At 41.0% G+C, this 19,840-nt stretch overlaps 1 protein-coding gene across 1 annotated transcript in view; it reads right to left on the bottom strand.

The window, feature by feature from the left end:
• The window catches only part of FAM91A1 (family with sequence similarity 91 member A1), a 1,899,235-nt gene that overhangs the window by 694,713 nt on the left and 1,184,682 nt on the right, over positions 1-19,840 (bottom strand). The window contains exon 15 of the mRNA XM_044066590.1: positions 10,390-10,513. Within this exon, the coding sequence (XP_043922525.1) occupies positions 10,390-10,513 (124 nt within the window). The remainder of the gene's footprint in view (positions 1-10,389; positions 10,514-19,840) is intronic.

Raw genomic sequence — 19,840 nt, 5'->3', positions numbered from 1 at the left:
CATTCTCTACAAGAACAATATCTACAGTTTAAAAAAACACATTTTTACACAACAATAGGGTTCAAAGTACCTAAATACCCTGTTACAGAGCAACAGTCCAAACAAAAGTAGTTTCCAAGAGTAAATAGTAGTCTCACACACAAAAAAAAAAAATTCTCAGAAAAATAACATACTGGAAGGTTTTCCCCAGCAGGGAACTTACCTGACCAGCCTTAAAGGATAACTAGCTAACGGTTCAACAAAGTTTGCCTTAAAAGTGGTCTTGGTTCTTCTTTTGTCTTAGCACCAACCAGAATATCTTTTCCATTTAGTGTCAGTGTCGCAACAAGAAGCACATGCACCTTTGGTGCAGAAGGTCATGAGTTCTATTCCCACACCATGTAGAATAATTGCTGACACTGCAGTGCTGCATAAGAGGGGTGTTGTACTCCTGAGTTTGCCATCTCCTTTGGATGAGACATAAAATTGAGGTCCCATCTGCTTAAGTTGGAAAAGTTCCCTAATGTTCCGGCAAAATTTCCAGTAAATGCCACCTCAGATCTTCCCTGAAGAGAGGTCACTATCTTAGTGGGACTAACCTGGTCAACAAAAATAAATAAAAAATAAAACATTTACTAATAAATGACTTTCTAATAGCAGGTTTCTTTGACTCTAATACCTGCTTCATATCCTCAGAAAATAGGTGCCTTAAAGGTATTAAAACTCTCATCATCCAGGTAGTTAGCTGAAGTTGTTCCAGTCTGGGATGTATGAAACAACCTGATTTGTGTGAGTAGGTCCTGTATGTGAAAATGCTTGTCGTAACTGTGCTTGGCCTTTTCTAAAAAAAGGTACAACCACTGTTGCCTGGGCCAAAAGGGAGTCACATCAATGATCTCTGGACAGTCCAACCAAATCTTCAGAATAACCATGGATATCAGTGGAAAAGCAAACTTGGAGAAGGAAGAATGAAACAGTTGGAGTAACCCCATAAATTAGTTTAGACGAGCATAAATTGCTGACAGGTGAGCTTTATTTAAAGAATACACTAACCCAGCATGGAGCAGATCACACAAATAAGATAGAATCAGAGGAACCTCCACAGACAGGGGATCCTGATGGCGAGAGAAGCACCAGACAGAAAATAATTTCCATTTGGATATATATGATTTCTCGGTAGTGGGTTTCCTGGCCTCTTGCAGGACCTGAAGCACATCTTCAAAAAAAAAAGGTGCCTAAAAGGGATCAAAGCCCTAGCACCCACAGCCTCAGATGAAAAGTAAACAAATGAGGATGGGCACACAATGACAGAGGAGAGGATATTATTAATAAAACAGAAGTTGCCAAGTATAAATGGATAGAAAGGCTGCAGGCTGATAAACCACCAGGACTTAACACATTAGCGAGTATTAAGACCTATACTTAAGATGAAAAAAATGAAAGTATAGTATGTCTATTATACATTATTTACATTAAATATTTTCTATATATAGTTTTTTCTATATGCGTTTATATGTATCTTTTTATTCATTGTACATATTTTACTTTTTATAGCTATACATGTACATAAGTTAAAGTTTATAAAGATTTTTATGGCTTAGTAAAGTTTTAGTATGAGTAGCACTTTAAAATAAGTATATTTATGAAAGGAATTTGTATTGACGGGTTAAAGTAATACCTGATATGTATACATTAGGTGGCTGCATATTAACTAATTATTTATACACTGAAGAAGAGTTGAACCCAAAAGTTTTGTGTTTTAATAGATTGTGAATAAAGTGTTTGGCATTTGAGATCCAGCGTTGCGGACTTTTTTTTGCTTTTCTTTGTTCACTGTTTGATCTTATATATCTAGCCCTACTCCTATGGATTGTTATGATGGAAAAGAGACCTCTTGTCTTGTGTGAGAAGCTCCACCCAGTGAGGTAACTTATGGTGATTTTCTCTGGCCAAGTGAGAAAGAAGGGGTTACCAATGTTGTCTAGGCCAAAAGGGAGTCAGTACCACGATTTTCAGTGTGTCCTGCCTGATCTTGTGCAAGACTTGTGGTAAAAGAGGAAGCAGAGGGAAGGCATACAGAAACATTCCCTTCCAAGGAAAAGACAGGTTTATCCAGAGGACTTGAGACTCTGGAACAGAACAAAGAAAGGTGCCTCTTCAGGGGGCAGGCAAAAAAGATCTTCCTATGAAATACTCCATCAATGGACAATGTTTAGGAACAAATCTCCATAAAGCATCCATTTGTGAGTCTGTGTGCTGAACCTACTCGAACAGTCTGCCACTAGATTATGCTCCGTGGGAATATAAGTTGCCTGAAGAGTCACTTGAAACTAAAGAGCTAGATTTCAGACCTGGACAGCTAGACTGCAAATGTACCTCCTTGCTTGTTAACATACCACATCGCAATGGTGTTGTCTGTGAAAATTCTGAGGGGATTGGGATGAAAGAGGGAATGAAAAGCCTGAAAAGACAGAAGCAGAGCCCTCATCTCTTTTATATTACATGCTCATAGGTGCATCCCAAATCTCTAACAAGTTCTGATACCCTTGATAAGTATAAGCAAGGGCCTGGGAGATGAACCATTTGCAGGTTATTTGTTTTCATCAGAGACACAGGTGACAAACCAGGGATGAATTTCCGGTCTCCCATCTAACTATCCAAGCTGCACTTGAACTGGGATAGGGAGGAATTCTGGTTCACATGGAATTGGGTTAGAGAGGAACTCTGCTTCACATGGATGGGGAGCATGTTCCATAGACGGGGTAGTCTCTGGGATACATACCTCTCTCTCTCCAGGAGGTCCTATTTATATCACAGGCAAGGTTTAAGTCTTTAGAATGGGTAATTCTGGTACTGTTTGCTTTGTGGATATGCAGGAGGTCCATCAGAGTGGGGTCTGACAATGCCCTGTATGCCAGGCATAGATCTCCCTTAAAAAGCCTGTAGGAGACAGAATACAGGGATAGGGCCTTGAGGCGGTCTGCATAGGATATATTACTTACGCCATAAATTCTTTTAGTATGGAACCTCTGTGGACATTCCAATTGTTGGATATGCCTGGTTAAGTACATACCAAAGGGGGCATTGTACTCAATGATAGGTCTGATGAATGCCGAATATAGTGGAACAATCACCTCCTTGGACTTAGATGCCATACCTTTGTTTATAAGTTGTGCAATATAGAATGATTTCCTCACCACTGTGGACACATGATGACCAAAAGCAAAATTACTATCTATGGGTGCCTCTAAGTCCCTGACTACTGGGTCAGCTCTAAGGGGTGTATTGTCAATATTATAGTTACCAGGGATGGATGACTTCCCAAGGGATACTATTATGCATTTCTTGGCATTTAGACTTAGTCCATGGCACTGACACCAGTTGTTTGTCTGTGTCAGCCCCTCCTGGAGAATATTTGTGTCAGTGTGAGATTCAATGACAGCTCCTAATTTGCAATCATCTGCAAATTTAGTTGGCCAGAGAGCAGTGACATTGGCCTTGACTTCTGAGAAGTAAATGCCAAAAACGAGTGGTCCAAGGACTAATCCCTGAAGGACTCCACTTGTGACTGGCTTCTTTGTAGAGGTGGACTCCCCAGATCTAACTTTCTGGGTCCTGTTTGTGAGCCAGTTGGTGATGTATGGGTTTGTACCTAACCTCTTGAGTTTGTCAACAATGCCCAAGTGGAGTACTGTGTCACATGCCTTGGCCAGGTCAAGGTAAGCAGTGTGAATGATTCTGCCCTCATCCATTGCTTTGGTGACCTTCTCAAAGAAGTCCACCAGGTTGAGTAGACATGATGTGCCTTTGACAAAACCAAACTGGGTTGGGTTCAGTGTCTGGAGTTTTACTATATCTCCATGATAATTCTTTCCATGGCTTTACATATAAGACTAGTGAGACTTATGGGTCTGTAGTTTCCAGGGTGTGCAGATGGCCCACCTTTGTGCAGAGGGATGACTGTTGCCTTTCTCCATTCATGAGGCATGAAGCCTTTTTGGAGACTACAGTTAAATAGTAATTCCAGAGGCCTTGATAGGTCATGTTTCATGTGGTTCAACTTCTGATGAAGAGATCAGAGACCCTGAACCTTGACACAGCCAAAAGAGACCCCCTATCCCAGTCTGAGGCATCTGTAAACAGCTCGCGTGTGGACTAGAGCTTGGAAAAAAAAAACAGGTTAAGAGAAAGTTGATGAATCCACCACTGAAGCTTGAGACAGGGAAAGAAGGTTACCAGGAAAGGTGGAATTTTGCAGCCACAGTGACTTGACATACCACTGAAGTTTTCTCATGTAAAGCCTAGCTAGAGGGAGCATGAGAAAAGTGGAAGTCATGAACCCGAGAACCCAGAGAAATTCCCTGGCTGACACTGACTCCAGAGGAAGAAGAGACTGGAAAAAGGCATTGAGAGACAAGGCCCTGGGGGCAGGCAGAGATGTCAGCATGGGGATGGTCTGAAGCCTGAAACCAAAGAAAATATTATCTTGATTAGGCACCAGAGCTGATTTCTGGAAGTTTATGGTGAACCTCTGACTCTAACAGTTTAATAATAAACTGGAGGTCCTAAAGTAAACCATCGGGGGAAAAATAATTGAATGACCAGATTTCCAGATAGGGAAAGATCTGAGCACCTCTCATCCTGTAAAAGACAAAGACAGGAGCAAGGCATTTGGCTGTAGAAAGCCTAAAGGGCAAACCACAGCACTGAAAATGCAATGAAGAAGCACAGAAATGTAAACATTTTCTGAAATGGAAATGGATAGGGATATAAAAGTAGGCATCCTTGAGATCCAGAGAGACCAAAAGACTAGGGCAGCATTAGGGGAAAAAGAGTCTGAAGAGACGACATTCAAAAGGAAGGAATCCTGAGCAAGGAGTTGAGCTGGGAAATGTCCACAACTGGTCTCAAAGTGTCCTCTTTTTTGGGAACCAAAAGTATTCTGGAATAAAACTCCCTCCCTACCTGAGTAGGAGGCATAGCTTAAATGTTGCCCTGGCCCAAAAGAGAGTGGAGCAACTTTGGGAAAATAAGTTGTTCCTGATGAGATTAAGGGATGCTCAAAGAAGGAGGAAGAGATTTACAAACCATGAAATATCCCTGACTGATAATGGACAGGACCAGAGAGTCTGCTGTGATCTTTAACCAATTTGGAAGAGACAGGGAAAGATGGAGAGAGAAGGGAAACTGGCTGAGGGGAAAAGGGAAGCAAATTGTCAAATAGAACCCAGTTTATCCTGAAAAGCGGGTTTCTGTGAGGTAGGGATTTGAGTAGAATTAGCAGGAGGCACAAGTCTAGAACTTTTTTCCCTTAGGTGAAGGATGAGACCACCTGTGAATAAAATCAGTTTGGGAGGGGTAATTTTTCTGAAACATGGGAATAGCATAAACAAAAAATATGTTTCTACTCCTGCAAGGCTTTACCCATATTCTGGGTAGACTTGAAACGTTCAGCAGCAGCAGCAACAAAAAGATTTTCATTATCCACAGGAGCATTCAACAGTTTGACCTTAATGTCATCAGGCAAAGCTTGAAGATGAAGCCAAGAGTACCACCTCATAACTGAACCAAAGGCAGCAAGTAGCCTTGGAGGAGGCGGCAGCTGCATCATAGCTGCATTTGATAGAGTGGTGAGCAACTCTGAAAGGTACAGCCAAACAGGGAAAGGGCATAAACCTTCCCCTCAGAATCAGGAAGGTTAGAGACTACTTTTGAAACCTGAGAAAAGAGGACCAAAACATACCGGGCCATGAGTCTGACAGCTGATGGCCCAAAAGGATAAAGGAACAGCAGTATAAACCTTTATGCCCAGCCTCTCCATTGGCCCTACTATCCTTATCTGAAAAAAGCAACTTGGTAGAGGGAAACAGCTTGGAGGGCTTGCCAAAAAAGTCAGACACTACAGAAGGATCAGCAGAGGGGGATTTATAAATAAATTTACATTCGTCAAGCACTTTAAAATATCTATTAGGTTTTTTGGAAGCAAGGGGCTGAGAATTGGGGGGGGGCACAGAAGCTGCTGAAAAGGTATACAGGAGGGCAGCTCGAATGGGGGGGAACAACTGATGGCTTAGGAAACTCCATCAGGAGGAACTCATAATACCTTTTCTGAATATCAAAGACTTGAGATCAATCCCACTTAAACAATTCCATCATGTGGACAACGGTATTCCCAAAGCAGAATTCCTCTAAAGGGGAATTTGAACTAATAAAATCCTCTTTCTCTGAAACATAGTCCAAGGGGGAAGGGATTAGAAAAAATCCAGAATCCAGATCCTCATCTGAAGAGCCTTATTCCCTTGGTCTTTTAACAGAAGTAGAAGGCCTGAGAGGGGGCAGGCACAGACACCCCTTGAGGAGGATTTAAAGCCATTAAATCATTAAATAACCCCTGAGTAAAATCTTGCCATTCATGTTGGGGATCATTTACTACAGAAGAAATATGCTTGGTTTTCTGCAGGACATCCACATGAAACTCCCTAAGAGGGTCAGATCCCTGGTGACATTCAATAAGCAAAGAAGGGATCTCCTCCCTACCTAAGATCTGCAGAATCCCCTCAGTCCCCTGGATGTAATCAGCCAAGGTTCCCCCTCAATGACAAGAGCAGATGTTTATAAAGCCTCCAAGGACATGTGAGAAGTTGGATACATGCTGGCCTCTGATGGGGCCGCAGAAGAGAAATCAAAGGCAACCATCAATGATCCTCTGGGCTTTCACTAGCCTTGGGAGAGACATGTGGGGAGGATGCACATCAGCTGTATCAGACCTAAGTTTTTTTGGCCTTTTTCTTGGCAGAAAGCTGACTCTCGAGACAGGAAAACTCCGCCATAGCACCTTGAGCCATCAGCTTAAGATGCAGGTTTTGCAGGTAATAAAGAGGAGTTGACAACTACATGGGGTATTAGGAACAAAAGCTGGCAGACAGAGCACTGCACATGGTCATTTGAGGTACCCAAACAGGAAAGACACTGGTTATGATGGTCTTTATCAGGAATCTGTCTCCCAGACTAACATTTTCCTTTCTGGATGACATGCACAGAACAGCACTAAACAGAAAACAAAGATAAGAAGAAACCCCAACAGGGAACTTACCTAAAATGTGGCTTGATAACCAGCATTGCAGAAGGGCATTTGGACTGACGCTGAATTATGGCATTCAGATTAGTGGCAAAGAAGTTCTGAGTGAATGCATCAATACATCACCTTTATGCCCCACGCCTTGCGGAAGGAGCATGTGTGTGATGTACAACACCTACAAGTACTACAGGTTTTGGTACACTGGCTGGACGTTGGGTTATACTTGGCAGGAGATCCCTTAGGTTATGAATACTGCAACAGGGATATGGAAGGACATCAGATGGCCCGTCCTGGGATCTTAACTTTATGCTGGAAAAATTTAACTTGGCCTTCTTTTGAACCAGCTCATCAGGTGGACTTGAGATTCATTACATAGAGTCTGACAACATCAACAAGAGGAGTATCTGAGTTGCAAACTTTCATGGTTGGCGAACCATATCTCGTCTTCCATAGAGACTGGGTAATATTAAGAACAAATCCCTCATTTATGCCCAAAGTTATTTCAGAGATTACTTTGAATCAAACCATCAATCTCCCAGTGTTCTATTCAGATCCTCAGAACCGGGGAAAAAGGAACATGCAATGCAGCTCAGGTACTATCTTCTTAATAGAACTAAGACTTTCAGAAAAGCAGATCAGCTCTTTATTTTGTATGATGGGACAAGGAAGGGTACAACATATGTGAAAACAGACTATTTCTAGGTGGTTGTCCACAGCTATTGTTTTTTGTTTCACCAAGCATGGAAAATGCATTTCAGGAAGTATCAAGGCACGTTCTTAGAGACCTTGGCATCTATGATGGCATACTTGAAAGAAGTAAACTCTAGAAACATTCTAGAGGCAGCAGCATGGTCCTATAGAATTCTGCCTCTAGAATGCTAGAGGCTATAACATGGTCCTCTGTTCATATTTTAAAGGCATTATAAACTGGATTCCTTCTCCAAAGTCAGGACTGAATTTCTAGGACCATTCTCCAAGGGTTTCTGGATCTTCATCCTTCCTCCTCCTACCAGGCTGGATAGGCTTTGGTAATCAAGACATACAGCCAGAAGGCTACAGCAGCAGTGGGAATGATGAACACAGTACATTTATACAAGTTGCACTTACCATAGCGACAGATGTATGAATTTCAAACTGCTGAGATAGTCGCACACACCATCCACACCCCTACTTGTACATACAGTTTGCTGTGGGATGTAAAGGTTTGGTTTACTGTTATAGCTATTAGAAGTTCAGGATGAGTAAGCTCTTCTTTGTATTTTTGGGCAAGAAAGTCCTAAAGATTTCTACACTGCTGATTTCCCTCCAAGAGGCTAGCCAGTCAGTGGTCAGAGTGTAGGTGTGAGAGGGAGCCAGAGTTTTATGAAGCTGACTGGTTGTTGAATCCTAGGCAGGATAGTACACATATAGCCAAAAGGTTACTGCAGCAGTGGGAATGATGAGCATATTGAGGTACAACAAGGTTGGCCAAGATGCTTTACATTTCCATCTTACTAATTAGGAAAAAGCTTCTGTCTTACAAACAGCTATACTATAAGATGATGTGATGAAAGGTAAAGGGCTAAAGCAGCTATTAGCTAAGAAGGAAATGCAATTCAATTTAAAATTAAGCATATATAAACCTTAGGAGCTCCACCCAGAGTACAGCTACAGGATTCTAATGAAATAATTACCTTTTGCTGTTTCACTGGTTGTTGGCTAATTTATATGCTTATTTGCATTATTTATACTATACTTGTTTTGTACTTGTTCTGTAAAATACATGGAAAGCTACAGATGGGGTAATAGGCTATGTTAAATTAATGCTGATATCCAGTTAGACTTAATTCTGCTACAGTTTTGTTAATAAGTTCTTCCATTTCATACAGCCTAAATTCTATATCATGCCACAGTTTAAAAGGAGTCTCAAAGCCAAGAAAAAACAGACAGCTCTACTCCCTTAGAATCATTTTAGTAGTGAGCCCAGCTCTGTGGTTTAGAGGAAAAAGGCATGACTACAACCAAATGACTCAGTTTCATTTATCATTTCAAGTACTGCAAGAGCCAGACAAGGGAGAGTAGAACTGGCAGACTGACACTGACTTGGGTGGGATTGACAGACTGACTGTGGTTTGGTCATCCTGAACAGTGGGAGTAATGTCTTATTTCAGTCAATCACCACCAAGCAAATGGAGGCTTGCAAAACACCAAAAAGTCTAGGACTGAAGATGTGGGCTTTCGGAGCTCAAACCAGTGATGGCACATGTCATCAGTGTTTGAGTGGACATAGGATTTTTGCGGTGATACCAATGCTCACATCAGCCACCAGTGGAAGGGTTAGGAGCAAAACAGAAATGGCCTTATTGCTGGGATACCAGCAAGGGTATAATCCACCAGCATATCCGCTTGTATGATGGCCCCTCTGGTTAGTACTCACTCCTACGCTGGGATACCCACTATGGGAAAATGACTGGGCTTAAGATGGGCAGAAGTGTGACCTGATATACAGGCAAAAAGAACAATGAAAAAAATCATTTTACTAACAATCGGAAAGTAAATACAAGGGATAAAAATCAATCTACACCTGTAAAATCCCTTAGAACACAACAATAAAAAGAAGGCTACTTTCATTAGGAAAACTGAAGGATATGTCATTTTTTAATGTTTTTACCCCACTATCTGCAACCATTGGCCCTTTAGTGAAAGATCATCCCATATGTTCTCCCCTGGCGTGTGAACCAATCATGGCAGCCCATAATGCAGGCAACCATCATAATGTTCAGATTATGGCCCAAGTTGCTACTCATAGGCAGCTGACTAGCATGCTCAGTTACAAAAGAAACTGCTACACTTTGCACACCAACAAGAGATGTGCATGCTACCATAAATCCCTTAGAAGGCTACTGGTTACCATAGCTTGGGACAGCAAAACGCACATTCTTATTCATTATGTGCTGGTCTGTACCTAAGCTGGAAAATGGAAGTAAGCATACTAGTAAACCAGGATGCCCTTCCCCCATGGATGGGTAAGTCAGCACTGGCCACTCATTCCACACTCTCTAGCAGGCTCCTCTACCACTCTGACCCCTAAATGAAATAGTGCTGTCTAGATAACCATTACACACTCATCATCCTATGTCATGGAGAGGATTAAAAATGGAAGGATAATTTATCTCAAACTATGAACACATAAACAAAATGTGGGAAGTAATAAAACAAGTAAGCTGGGAAAGTCATTATAATGTCTGTAATATGGAAAACAGTTCTTTACTTCTTATTGTTACATGTCCCATCTTTAAAAATGTGAAATAAATCAGTTGTACTAAGCAAACAATTAAAAAAAATCACTGTACCATTATTTGGATGTTCAGGATCGGATATCAAGTCTTTGTTGTGCCGTAGGAAGAGTATAGTGTTCCTCAAAGTTAGTGCATGATCAAAATATCTTTGTGCTTCTCCTTCTCCTGTATTTTGAACCTAAACAAGCAAACAGAAAATGCAGTTCTGTGTGATTGTCATAACATCAGGTGTTCAAATAACAGGATCACTTTTGCAAGATATAACAAATCCACGTAAATTAAAAGCAGGGAGACATCAGTCCCCTATTCTGATCTTTTTCTGCTGTCAAATTCGTATATGAGTGCTCTGATGCTGTCACTCTTAGAAGAAGCCTAGCTATATAATGAAGTACAACTCATGCGGACTCTGTTCTTTTTTGAAGTCTTAAGAAAACACAGATACTATATCAACAAAATCCCTCAGTGAAGGCTGAAGAAGCAATGAAAGTCTAAATCAAGCTTAGATAAAGAACACAGTTAAAAAAATGCCTGATGTGAATTTAATGAACAGTAGCTAGATAACTCAGTATCAATGTTAACCAACAGTAATAAAGAAATCTACCAACACACTGTAGGTTAACCTTTGCAACATAATAAAACAAAGTAGCAACCCCCAAAAAATATACCGCTGGTACAGAACTATGTGCAAAGACCGCTAAACCCAGAACACAAACAGGACCAGAGGGATGTAGGAAGGCAGGCAGCCTGTCCTACAGTAATAACACTTTTATACAAGGTTCCTCTCACAAAAGTGTGAAATCCAATAATGTGAGACCCTACAAGTTTGAGAAACGAACTGCAATTTAGACAGAATTACAAGAATTGTTATACTTTCTGAAGCAGGAACAGGTAAGTTTTTCAAAGATTACCCCTTATATGGAAAAGGCTTTCCATCCATGTGAATCAAAGCTCACCCAAATCCTATAAGCATTTCTGCGAGGGGATGGGGGGGGGGCTTTACACTCTGCATCACATAACAGGAGGCTGTGCCCCAAAATCTTACTACTTGTGCATAGAAACTCAGAGACTGAAACACTTCAGGGTACGCAGAATGCTCCAAAAGACCACAATCTCAGAGTTGGTATATATCCTCCCATCTGCACTTACAATTTTGTTGTTTCAAGGACAGCAATTACGGTCTTCAGACTCTCATTTTTGAAACATCTCCTGTTGTGGGGAGTATATACTCATGCAAGAGCTCTATGCTTTTCATGAGCAACACTACTACAGAAGTTATACAAATATGAGGGAAAACACCAACTGGTATAACCTCAGCTCCTACAAATAGGTAGATGACATGCAACAAGCCCTTTAGGAAGGCAAGAACAAATCCATCTTTCGCTAGACTGGAATCCTCTCTGCAATGCTTGGCAAATGTGTGAATGGATGTCCAGGTAACAGATTCACAAAAAAAGTTTAGGAAGACTCATTTCTGAAGGAACAGTATAGCTTTTAACTTGGATGGAGTTGGCCCTAAACTCGCAGCAAACACCTACAAACACAGTGTCACTTGCAGAATGACTGGCAAGCTAATGGGAACATGCTCTTCTCTGTCTGATCAATCAGTATTAGTCAAATCTGTGTAATACTGTTCTCCAACTACTTTTCCATATACTGCTAGAAAAGAGCAATTAAGATCAAGCCTATTCAGTGCTTTGACATGGTTTGGATCAGGTTATATGTCAATACAGGTTTCATGGGGTTTTACAACAGTTAGGAACATTTACCCTCTGTAGATACACATTAGGCAAAATAAAAGGAAATAAATATGTTATACTAAAAATACTTATAGGTTCATAGGTTGATACTAGGGCATTTATAAGTCTAGCCAGAGTGTGTTTGGCTTTCACCACCCTTTTAGATTAGTTGACTGTGCCTCTGTATAGTAGGTCACAGAAGGTAGCCCTTTTAAGGTTAGTTTACTGTACCTCTGTCAAGCAGGGGCACAGAAGAGATCCCTGGGGTAAACTTACGATCTCCCATCCACTCGTCAAGATTTCTCTTGAAGAGGGTCAGTGAGGGGCTCTGCCTAACATGGATTGGGATTTAGAGTGAGGGGAGCCTCTGGGATATGAATCTGTCCCTCCAGCATGCCCTATTTATTTCTGTGCTGAGGTTCAAGTCCCTGGAGCATGTAGCTCTAAGGAATTTGGATTTCCTGAGGTGAAGCATGTCCATTAATTCTGGGTTGGACATGGCTTTATACGTCAGACACAGATCGCCTCTGAGTAGGCAGTACGCAACTGAGTAGAGCTGGAGTTTCTTTAGCCGAATTTCATAGGGCATCTGTTTGAGTCCCTTGATCCTCTTGGTGAGGTACTTTTGGGGTCTTTCCAGTTGCTGCAGGTGTCGGGTAAGGTACATCCCAAATGGGGCACTGTATTCAATTATGGGCCTGATAAGTGATGAGTAGAGGGGCACAATGACCTTTCTTGATCTAGATGTGAACCCTTTCGTGATAAGGTGGGCTATATAGAAGGTCTTTCTAACCACTTTGGCAACGTGACTGTCAAAGGAGAGAGTGCTATCTACTTGTGTCCCCAAGTCCCTAATTACTTATTCAGTACGTAATGGCTTACCATCTATGTGGTAATTTGTGGGCACTTTGTTTTTCCTAAAGGGGATGACTATGCACTTTTTGGCATTTAGCTTTAGGCCATGGCTCTGGCACCAGTTATCCGTCTCTGTGAGACCCTTTTGGAGGATGCTTGTGTCAGCCGGAGAGTCGATTATGGCACCCAGTTTGCAGTCATCTGCGAACTTGGTCAGCCATAGTCCACCCATGTTAGCCTGTACCTCGGAGAAATATATACCGAACAAGAGAGGTCCCAGGACTGAGCCTTGTGGGATGCCACTTATAATTGGTTTAGAGTCTGACACGGCACCTGCTATTCTGACCATGTGGGTTCTATCCCTGAGCCAGTTTGCAACCCATCTTGTGACATAGGGGTTGATATTTAAGCTGGTGAGCTTATTTATGATGCCCAAGTGGGGTATTGTGTCGAAGGCTTTTGCAAGGTCCAGGAAGGCTGTGTGGACTACCCTCCCTTCATCTATGGCTTTGGTAACTGTTTCAAAGAAGTCGACCAGGTTCAAGAGGCAAGATCTGCCCTTAACAAAGCCGAATTGGGTAGGATCCAGTGTCTGGAGGTTCCCAATGTCTTTGTTTATGATTTCCATGATGATACGCTCCATAGCTTTGCAGACCAGGCTAGTCAGGCTTATAGGGTGATAGTTTCCGGGGTCCGTTGTGGCACCACCTTTGTGGAGCAGGACCACTGTTGCTGTACGCCATTCCTTGGGTACATATCCTGTAGTAAGGCTGAGACTGAACAGTGACTTTATATGAGGGTTTAGTTCTTCTTGGAGCTCGTGTAAGATGCAGCCCGGGACACCGTCTGGTCCCACTGATGCTGTGTTTTTTTGCTTTGGAGAGGGCAGCTCTCACCTGTGCATCTGTGATCTCAGGAAGGCTACACTCTGTTGGGATAGACATCTGCTCTTTTGGGGGGGAAGGGGGGGAGAAGTCTGCACTGAACCTTTCTGCCAGGATGTTGGCAATGTCTGTGGGTTCAGTGTATTTTTTGTCATTTTGCACTAACTCAGAGCATATCTGGGAGTTGCCTCCCAGGTTCCTGACATAACTATAGAAGGCCTTGTGATTATCTTTAGTGTCTTGTGCAATTTTTCTTTCGAAGCTGGCCTTAGATGATTTTATGAGGGATCGTAGATTCTTGCTAGTACTGACCAGAGACGCCTTCCCTTTTTGGGATTTTGCTCTATCATGTAGTAGCTTTCTCCTTCTGTTGTATAGCTTATTTATGGCCAGGGTCCACCAGACAGGTCTCCTGCCTTTGGAGGAGTGAGTCTTGGTTTTATTTGGGATAGCATGCTCCATGCATTCCTGTAGGTGTCCACAGAATGCTTTTGTAAAGGATTCTGCGTTTTGGGCCATATTTTCCACTGGCCCAGGGGCTTTGAAGGATTCCACCTCGGTTTTGAGAAGTGTGAAGTTTGCTTTTGAGAAGTTCTTCACTATGGTTTCCTTGGCTGGGGGTGGGGACGGAATATGGATGTCCAGTGAGATTAGTTTATGGTCTGATCTTACCAATGAGGGGTATACCTCTGGTGTGGAACATAGAGACCCCATGTTGGTGATGACCAGATCCAATATGTTTTCCCCTCTTGTGGGAGTGGTGACCAGTTGTTCCATAGCATTTGAGTTTATAAATTCTAGGAACCGTTGGGCGAGGTGTATTTGGACTTGAGTAGTTTTCCCAATCAATGTTTGGGTAGATGAAGTCACCCAATATAATGGTGTTTGGAGAGACCTTCATATTCTCCAGTGTTCTCAGGAAAGCCGAGTGGGGTTCCTGTGTTTGGGAGGGTGGTCTGTAGCAGGCTACAAACTGAAAGGCAGCTTTGCCCACTGTTAGTTGCACATGGATGGTCTCCGATGCTTCATGCAGTGCCACTAACCTGGAGGTGTGGGTATCTTTGATAAATATGGATACTCCCCCTCCTTTTGTGGTTCGGTCCAAGTTATGGGGCCGAAAAGCATGGCATGAAGTATAACCTGTTAATGCTGGGGTGCTCTCGGGAGCCTTGAACCAGGTTTCTGTTACTGCACAGATATTGATATTCTCCATACTGAGGAGAGTCTCAAGTGCGTGCATCTTGAGGTTTAGACTTATGGCGTTGAGCAGCATTACCCTTAGTTTTTTTTTTTCTTTGTGTTGTCTATGGAGGTGGGTTTGTCTTTTGAGCCTTGCTTTTATTTTGATTTTATTTTGCCTCAAAAATGATGACCCTCTTAAATGAACTTTTCAAAACTGTAACGGTAAACATATATTACTGGGTGTTCCTTTATTTTTAGTCTCAGTGAGAGGAACCATTTTCTGCCTAGGCTTCAGGAGAAGCCCTTCGTCTTAAACACAATAATAACACATGTTGAAAGTAACTATAAGGTTTATTAGGTGCCATGCAACATAAATATCATGAAGACATGTGGAACAACATAGTTTACAAATATAGTAACTAATAAACCTAATAATATTTCAAGTGCAAGAAAAAATATAATTAAACAATATGTTAACTTAGGTCTGGCTATCTAGAGACCAGTATAAACTGTTTGTTTCCTTATATACAGATTTAGATGCTTAAAGAAAAAAAAGTAAAAGTGTAAATCATTTAGGTAAACTGAATTTGTACTGCTTACAGGAACAGAGGTCATACTTGTGTACAACAATGTGTCCAGTCCAAGCTGAAGTGTTGCTGCAAAGCTGCCCTGAAGGAGTCGGAATTAGTATCGATTCTGACTATTCCAGGACTCTGACAATGCTGTTGCACAGAAATGTGAGTCCCCATGCCATGTGTTTACAACTAGACATTTAGATAGGAATTTACTGGAAAACTTATCTGAGCAAAGAGACTCAAAGCAGACAAACACGATTTAAAACAGACTTAACAGACATACATCTCGTAGGATATTGCAGTACTGTGTGTGCTATTATTATGGGTTGAGAAAGAGAGGTGTTACACAATTCCAGCCAGCTGTTAAATCTAAGGGATATGTAGAGATAGATTCTGGGTTGGGGGACTGGAAGTGAAAAAGAAGACATGCGGAAAAGATTGTTTTTTTATCAGAAATTGTAAAGTACAGGGTGGTGAGCATGGATGACTGATAAAAGATTTGGATGAAAGAAAGTAGTGTTAAGTAGTGGTGACACCTGGTTTTATTCATACAAATACAGTAATTAAATAATACAATGCAGTTATAATTTTAATATCAGCCATAAGCTTGACAGTCAAAATTTTAACAAGATTGTGTGGTCAGTACTGCTTATTTTATAAAGGTGGCAGGCAGGACTTAATACTGGCAGCATGTGATAGCTACATACTCTAATAACAGTAAATGTGCGCGCATCTTCTTTTTTTCCGTCCTATCTTCCTTCCTCACACCTTATTAGCTACAGCTTAGTTCTGTATGGCATATTAACTGCTCATAATGTTTTGTGTGTGTGTGTGTTTTATGCTGAAATGGTCAGATCATCCTGTTCACACAAACCCACCATCCAAGTTTACAGGTATTCACACATTCTAAGATGAATTATTTCACTAGCAGTCTTTGTTCTTTCTATGACCTAGTTAATTATATGTTTTTAAGCAAAACATCTACCATATACTGATTTCATGCTAAGGCACAGACTGTGAATTCCTCTCTTTATTCTCTTGTTTTAAGTAAATATGTACTGTGATTTACTTTTCCCACTATGTGTCATGCTAGACGACTTGAACCAGTGAAGACTGTGTGATGACCCACCACTGAACCAGTAATCAAGGAGCCTCACAATCCTCACCAATGGCAACAGTGGGGGGCGTACACTGGGAGGATAACAGGTACACATTACCAGATACAGCTTTCTCCATCAAGTGCAATTTCCTTTAAGAGTCCTCAGAGACCACAGTCAGTCCGGGGCTGGTTTCTCCCTCTTTCTCCAGATCCCCAGTAAGACAGCCCACTGGCACAGCTATAGAGTTGAGATTTCAGCTGAGCGATCAAGTCAAGACCTCCAACACCCTCTCTGTCCAACCAGTGCTTCATGTCCCTACCCAAGTAGCTGACATACACACACACACACACACACACACACACACACACACACACACACACTCTTTGAGGTTTGATTTACACTAGCACAGGTTTACTTGCTATGCCCCCTTCTGACCAGACTATAAGGTAGTTATCCCTGCCACCAGCCAATTCCTAATCAGCTACTTTAAGGCCCTTAACAAAGGGTGTCCAATCTTACTATGTAATACTAATATTAATACAAATGGTAGTTGGACCATGAGCAAGGCTATTAGGAGTAGTCCACATCTCAAAACATAAATATCTCTGCAGAAATTAGCCACAATGAAAGGCTGAAACATATTTAATAATAATAAATAAAAGAACAAGACAATACTAAACATACATTTACAGTGACATCAGAGTTCAAAATCACAGGAAATATTTAAAACACTGAAAAATACCTAAACTAAGCTTTGCTATATTCCTGACTATATCGAAGAGAATTATTCTGTTTTCTAGAAACTTACTTACAGAGCAAGGCAGATGAGGTGAATGGATCCTCTAGCTGTTGTCAGGTCAAAGACAGAATACAGAATGCACCATCTCACTAAGAGACTCCTCAGATTAATATCTCAACTATTACTGTTGGGATAGCTTGCAGAATTACATCATTTCTTGTCATCTGAATCTATCCCAGGTGAAACCCCCCACTGCTGGAAGCTTGGGAGTATCTAGCATCTACCCGTGATAATGCATAGACCTCAGATCTTTGGCAGATACTGGAAGCCATAAAACAATTGCATTCCTTCATACTTTCAGAGGTAGTAATTAGTTCCCTCCAAAGACAATACAGAAATCTTCTCAGCATAGACTATGTCTCTCTGATTGCATTGAAAAATGAAAGATATCAGTCATAAACTAATTTAATTTCAGTTATTTTCTGAAGTAAACCTCCTGTATTCCAGTTTTCTCTGTTAAAATATATACATTTAAACAGTTACAAAAGTGCATGTACATTTCTGTTCTCTTCCAGCAGGGCACACTGTGGTTACATTTTAAGCACAAGCACTTTATAAAATACCTTTTTAACACACATCTGTATAGACCAGCTTGATATACATATGACATGCAGTTCTAATACAGTTGTAACACAAGCATCTTATATAAATCATGTTGATATTCACAAATGACACAATTATTTAAAAAATTCCAGAGCAGTGCTGGCAGTATCCCCATTGTCACAGACTGTTATTTTTTACCCCTAAATGAACACTGGTTGTAATGTATCATTCAAAAAGGACCTTCAAGTTTCCATGAGCCCTCCCATCTAAGTCTTTAAATATTGCTTTTATAAACAAATGGTTGCTAGAATAACAGCTTCTGCATTTTCACGCTTTATAAACTCAGAAAGTTGCTAGAACAATGGGTTTTGCATTAGCATGCATTTTCTGGAGGACGTGAAGTACAAAATTCAAACATCTATTTTATTTAGTGACTTCAATCCTCAGCAACTTGCAAGAAAAGAACATTTTATGAGGAGCACACCAAAATACAAGGCAAAAATGTGCTCACTGCAAGAACTCTGGGAAGTTTTTGAGAGGTATGGCTTCACATTAAGAATTTTTTTACCCGAGTATTTTTAAAGTGTGTCTTTTTACCACTGAAAAATAGATTATATATTCTATTCCCTGTTGCTATGCACAGGTTAGTATTAAAGCAACTGTATATATGGCATTAAAAACTTAGCTCATGACAAAGGGTACACAGTAGTCTAAAGGCTTTAGTAGCTGCACTGCAAAACGTCTGCTGGTCTGACAAAAGATAAACACATCTTCTCTGTGCACCAATGTTTTCTGCAAGTGGACCTGCACAGCATTTCTCTTTTTCTTAACTTTGTTTTCTTTTCTTCTCATTTATAAAATACCACACAATTTTCTGTAATTCAAAGAGGCACCCTGAGCTATTGTTCAGCAGAGCCTGACTGAAACACATTTTCATGTTATTGCCATGGTCTCAATCATATTACCCATATTTTGTTCAAACAGCACTTTTGATCCCCAGTGAAATCAGGACACTGGGCTAGTAGGACCAACCTGGTCAGCAAGCTATTCATAAACTTTGAGAGAAGGGATTCCAAACAAGATCTGATCTAAAGGTGCATACAATTACTGCCCTGACATAACCTGGAAAGGGCAGTATTTAAAGAGCAAACCATTAAATCTGAAGACATTACCATAAGCAGCAGCCCTAAAATTTGCATCTACTGAATCACAGCCAAATTTTGTTAATGCATGACAATCTTATCAATTGTTTGCACCAACTGTAATATTTTCCCCCCAAGATAAACATGAGCAATGTCTTGTAAAAGGGTCATCAATTTGCTTTAAGAGTTTTCCTGCTACTGCACCACATCTGGTATTTTGCATCCCCTAATTTTAAAGGAAGCTAAAGCAAAAATACATTACCAAATGCAAATGTTTGTATTGTACTTTTCTCTCCCATTTATAGTTTCATATGTGTACAGTAGGCTAATGATCACTAGGGCCCCACGCTTAGTCATGCAACCCAAATGTGACCCATACATTTGATTTATATAGGGGGTGATTTACTGACTGCCTCTGTCCATCAGAGACATAAATAACAGACCAGGGGAGGATTTCAGATTACCCTTCCATTGGTCCAAGTTGTGCTTAAATATGGATAGGGAGGAACTCTGCTTCACACGGATGGGGAGATTGTTCCAGAGAATGTGAATTCTCTGAGAAACATATCTGTCTCTCAATCATGTCCTGTTTAAGTTGCCAGCAAAATTTAGGTATTTTAATCTAGTAGTTCTGATGCTGTTTATTTGGCAGATTTCCAAAAGATTCATCAAAACAGGGTCAAGAGATG

Source organism: Protopterus annectens, chromosome 3.part1, assembly GCF_019279795.1.
Source record: "Protopterus annectens isolate FY-2018-M chromosome 3.part1, PAN1.0, whole genome shotgun sequence".
Lineage (NCBI taxonomy): Eukaryota > Metazoa > Chordata > Ceratodontiformes > Protopteridae > Protopterus > Protopterus annectens.
The sequence above is the reverse complement of the archived record's forward strand: the minus strand, read 5'-3'. Positions and strand labels throughout refer to the sequence as shown.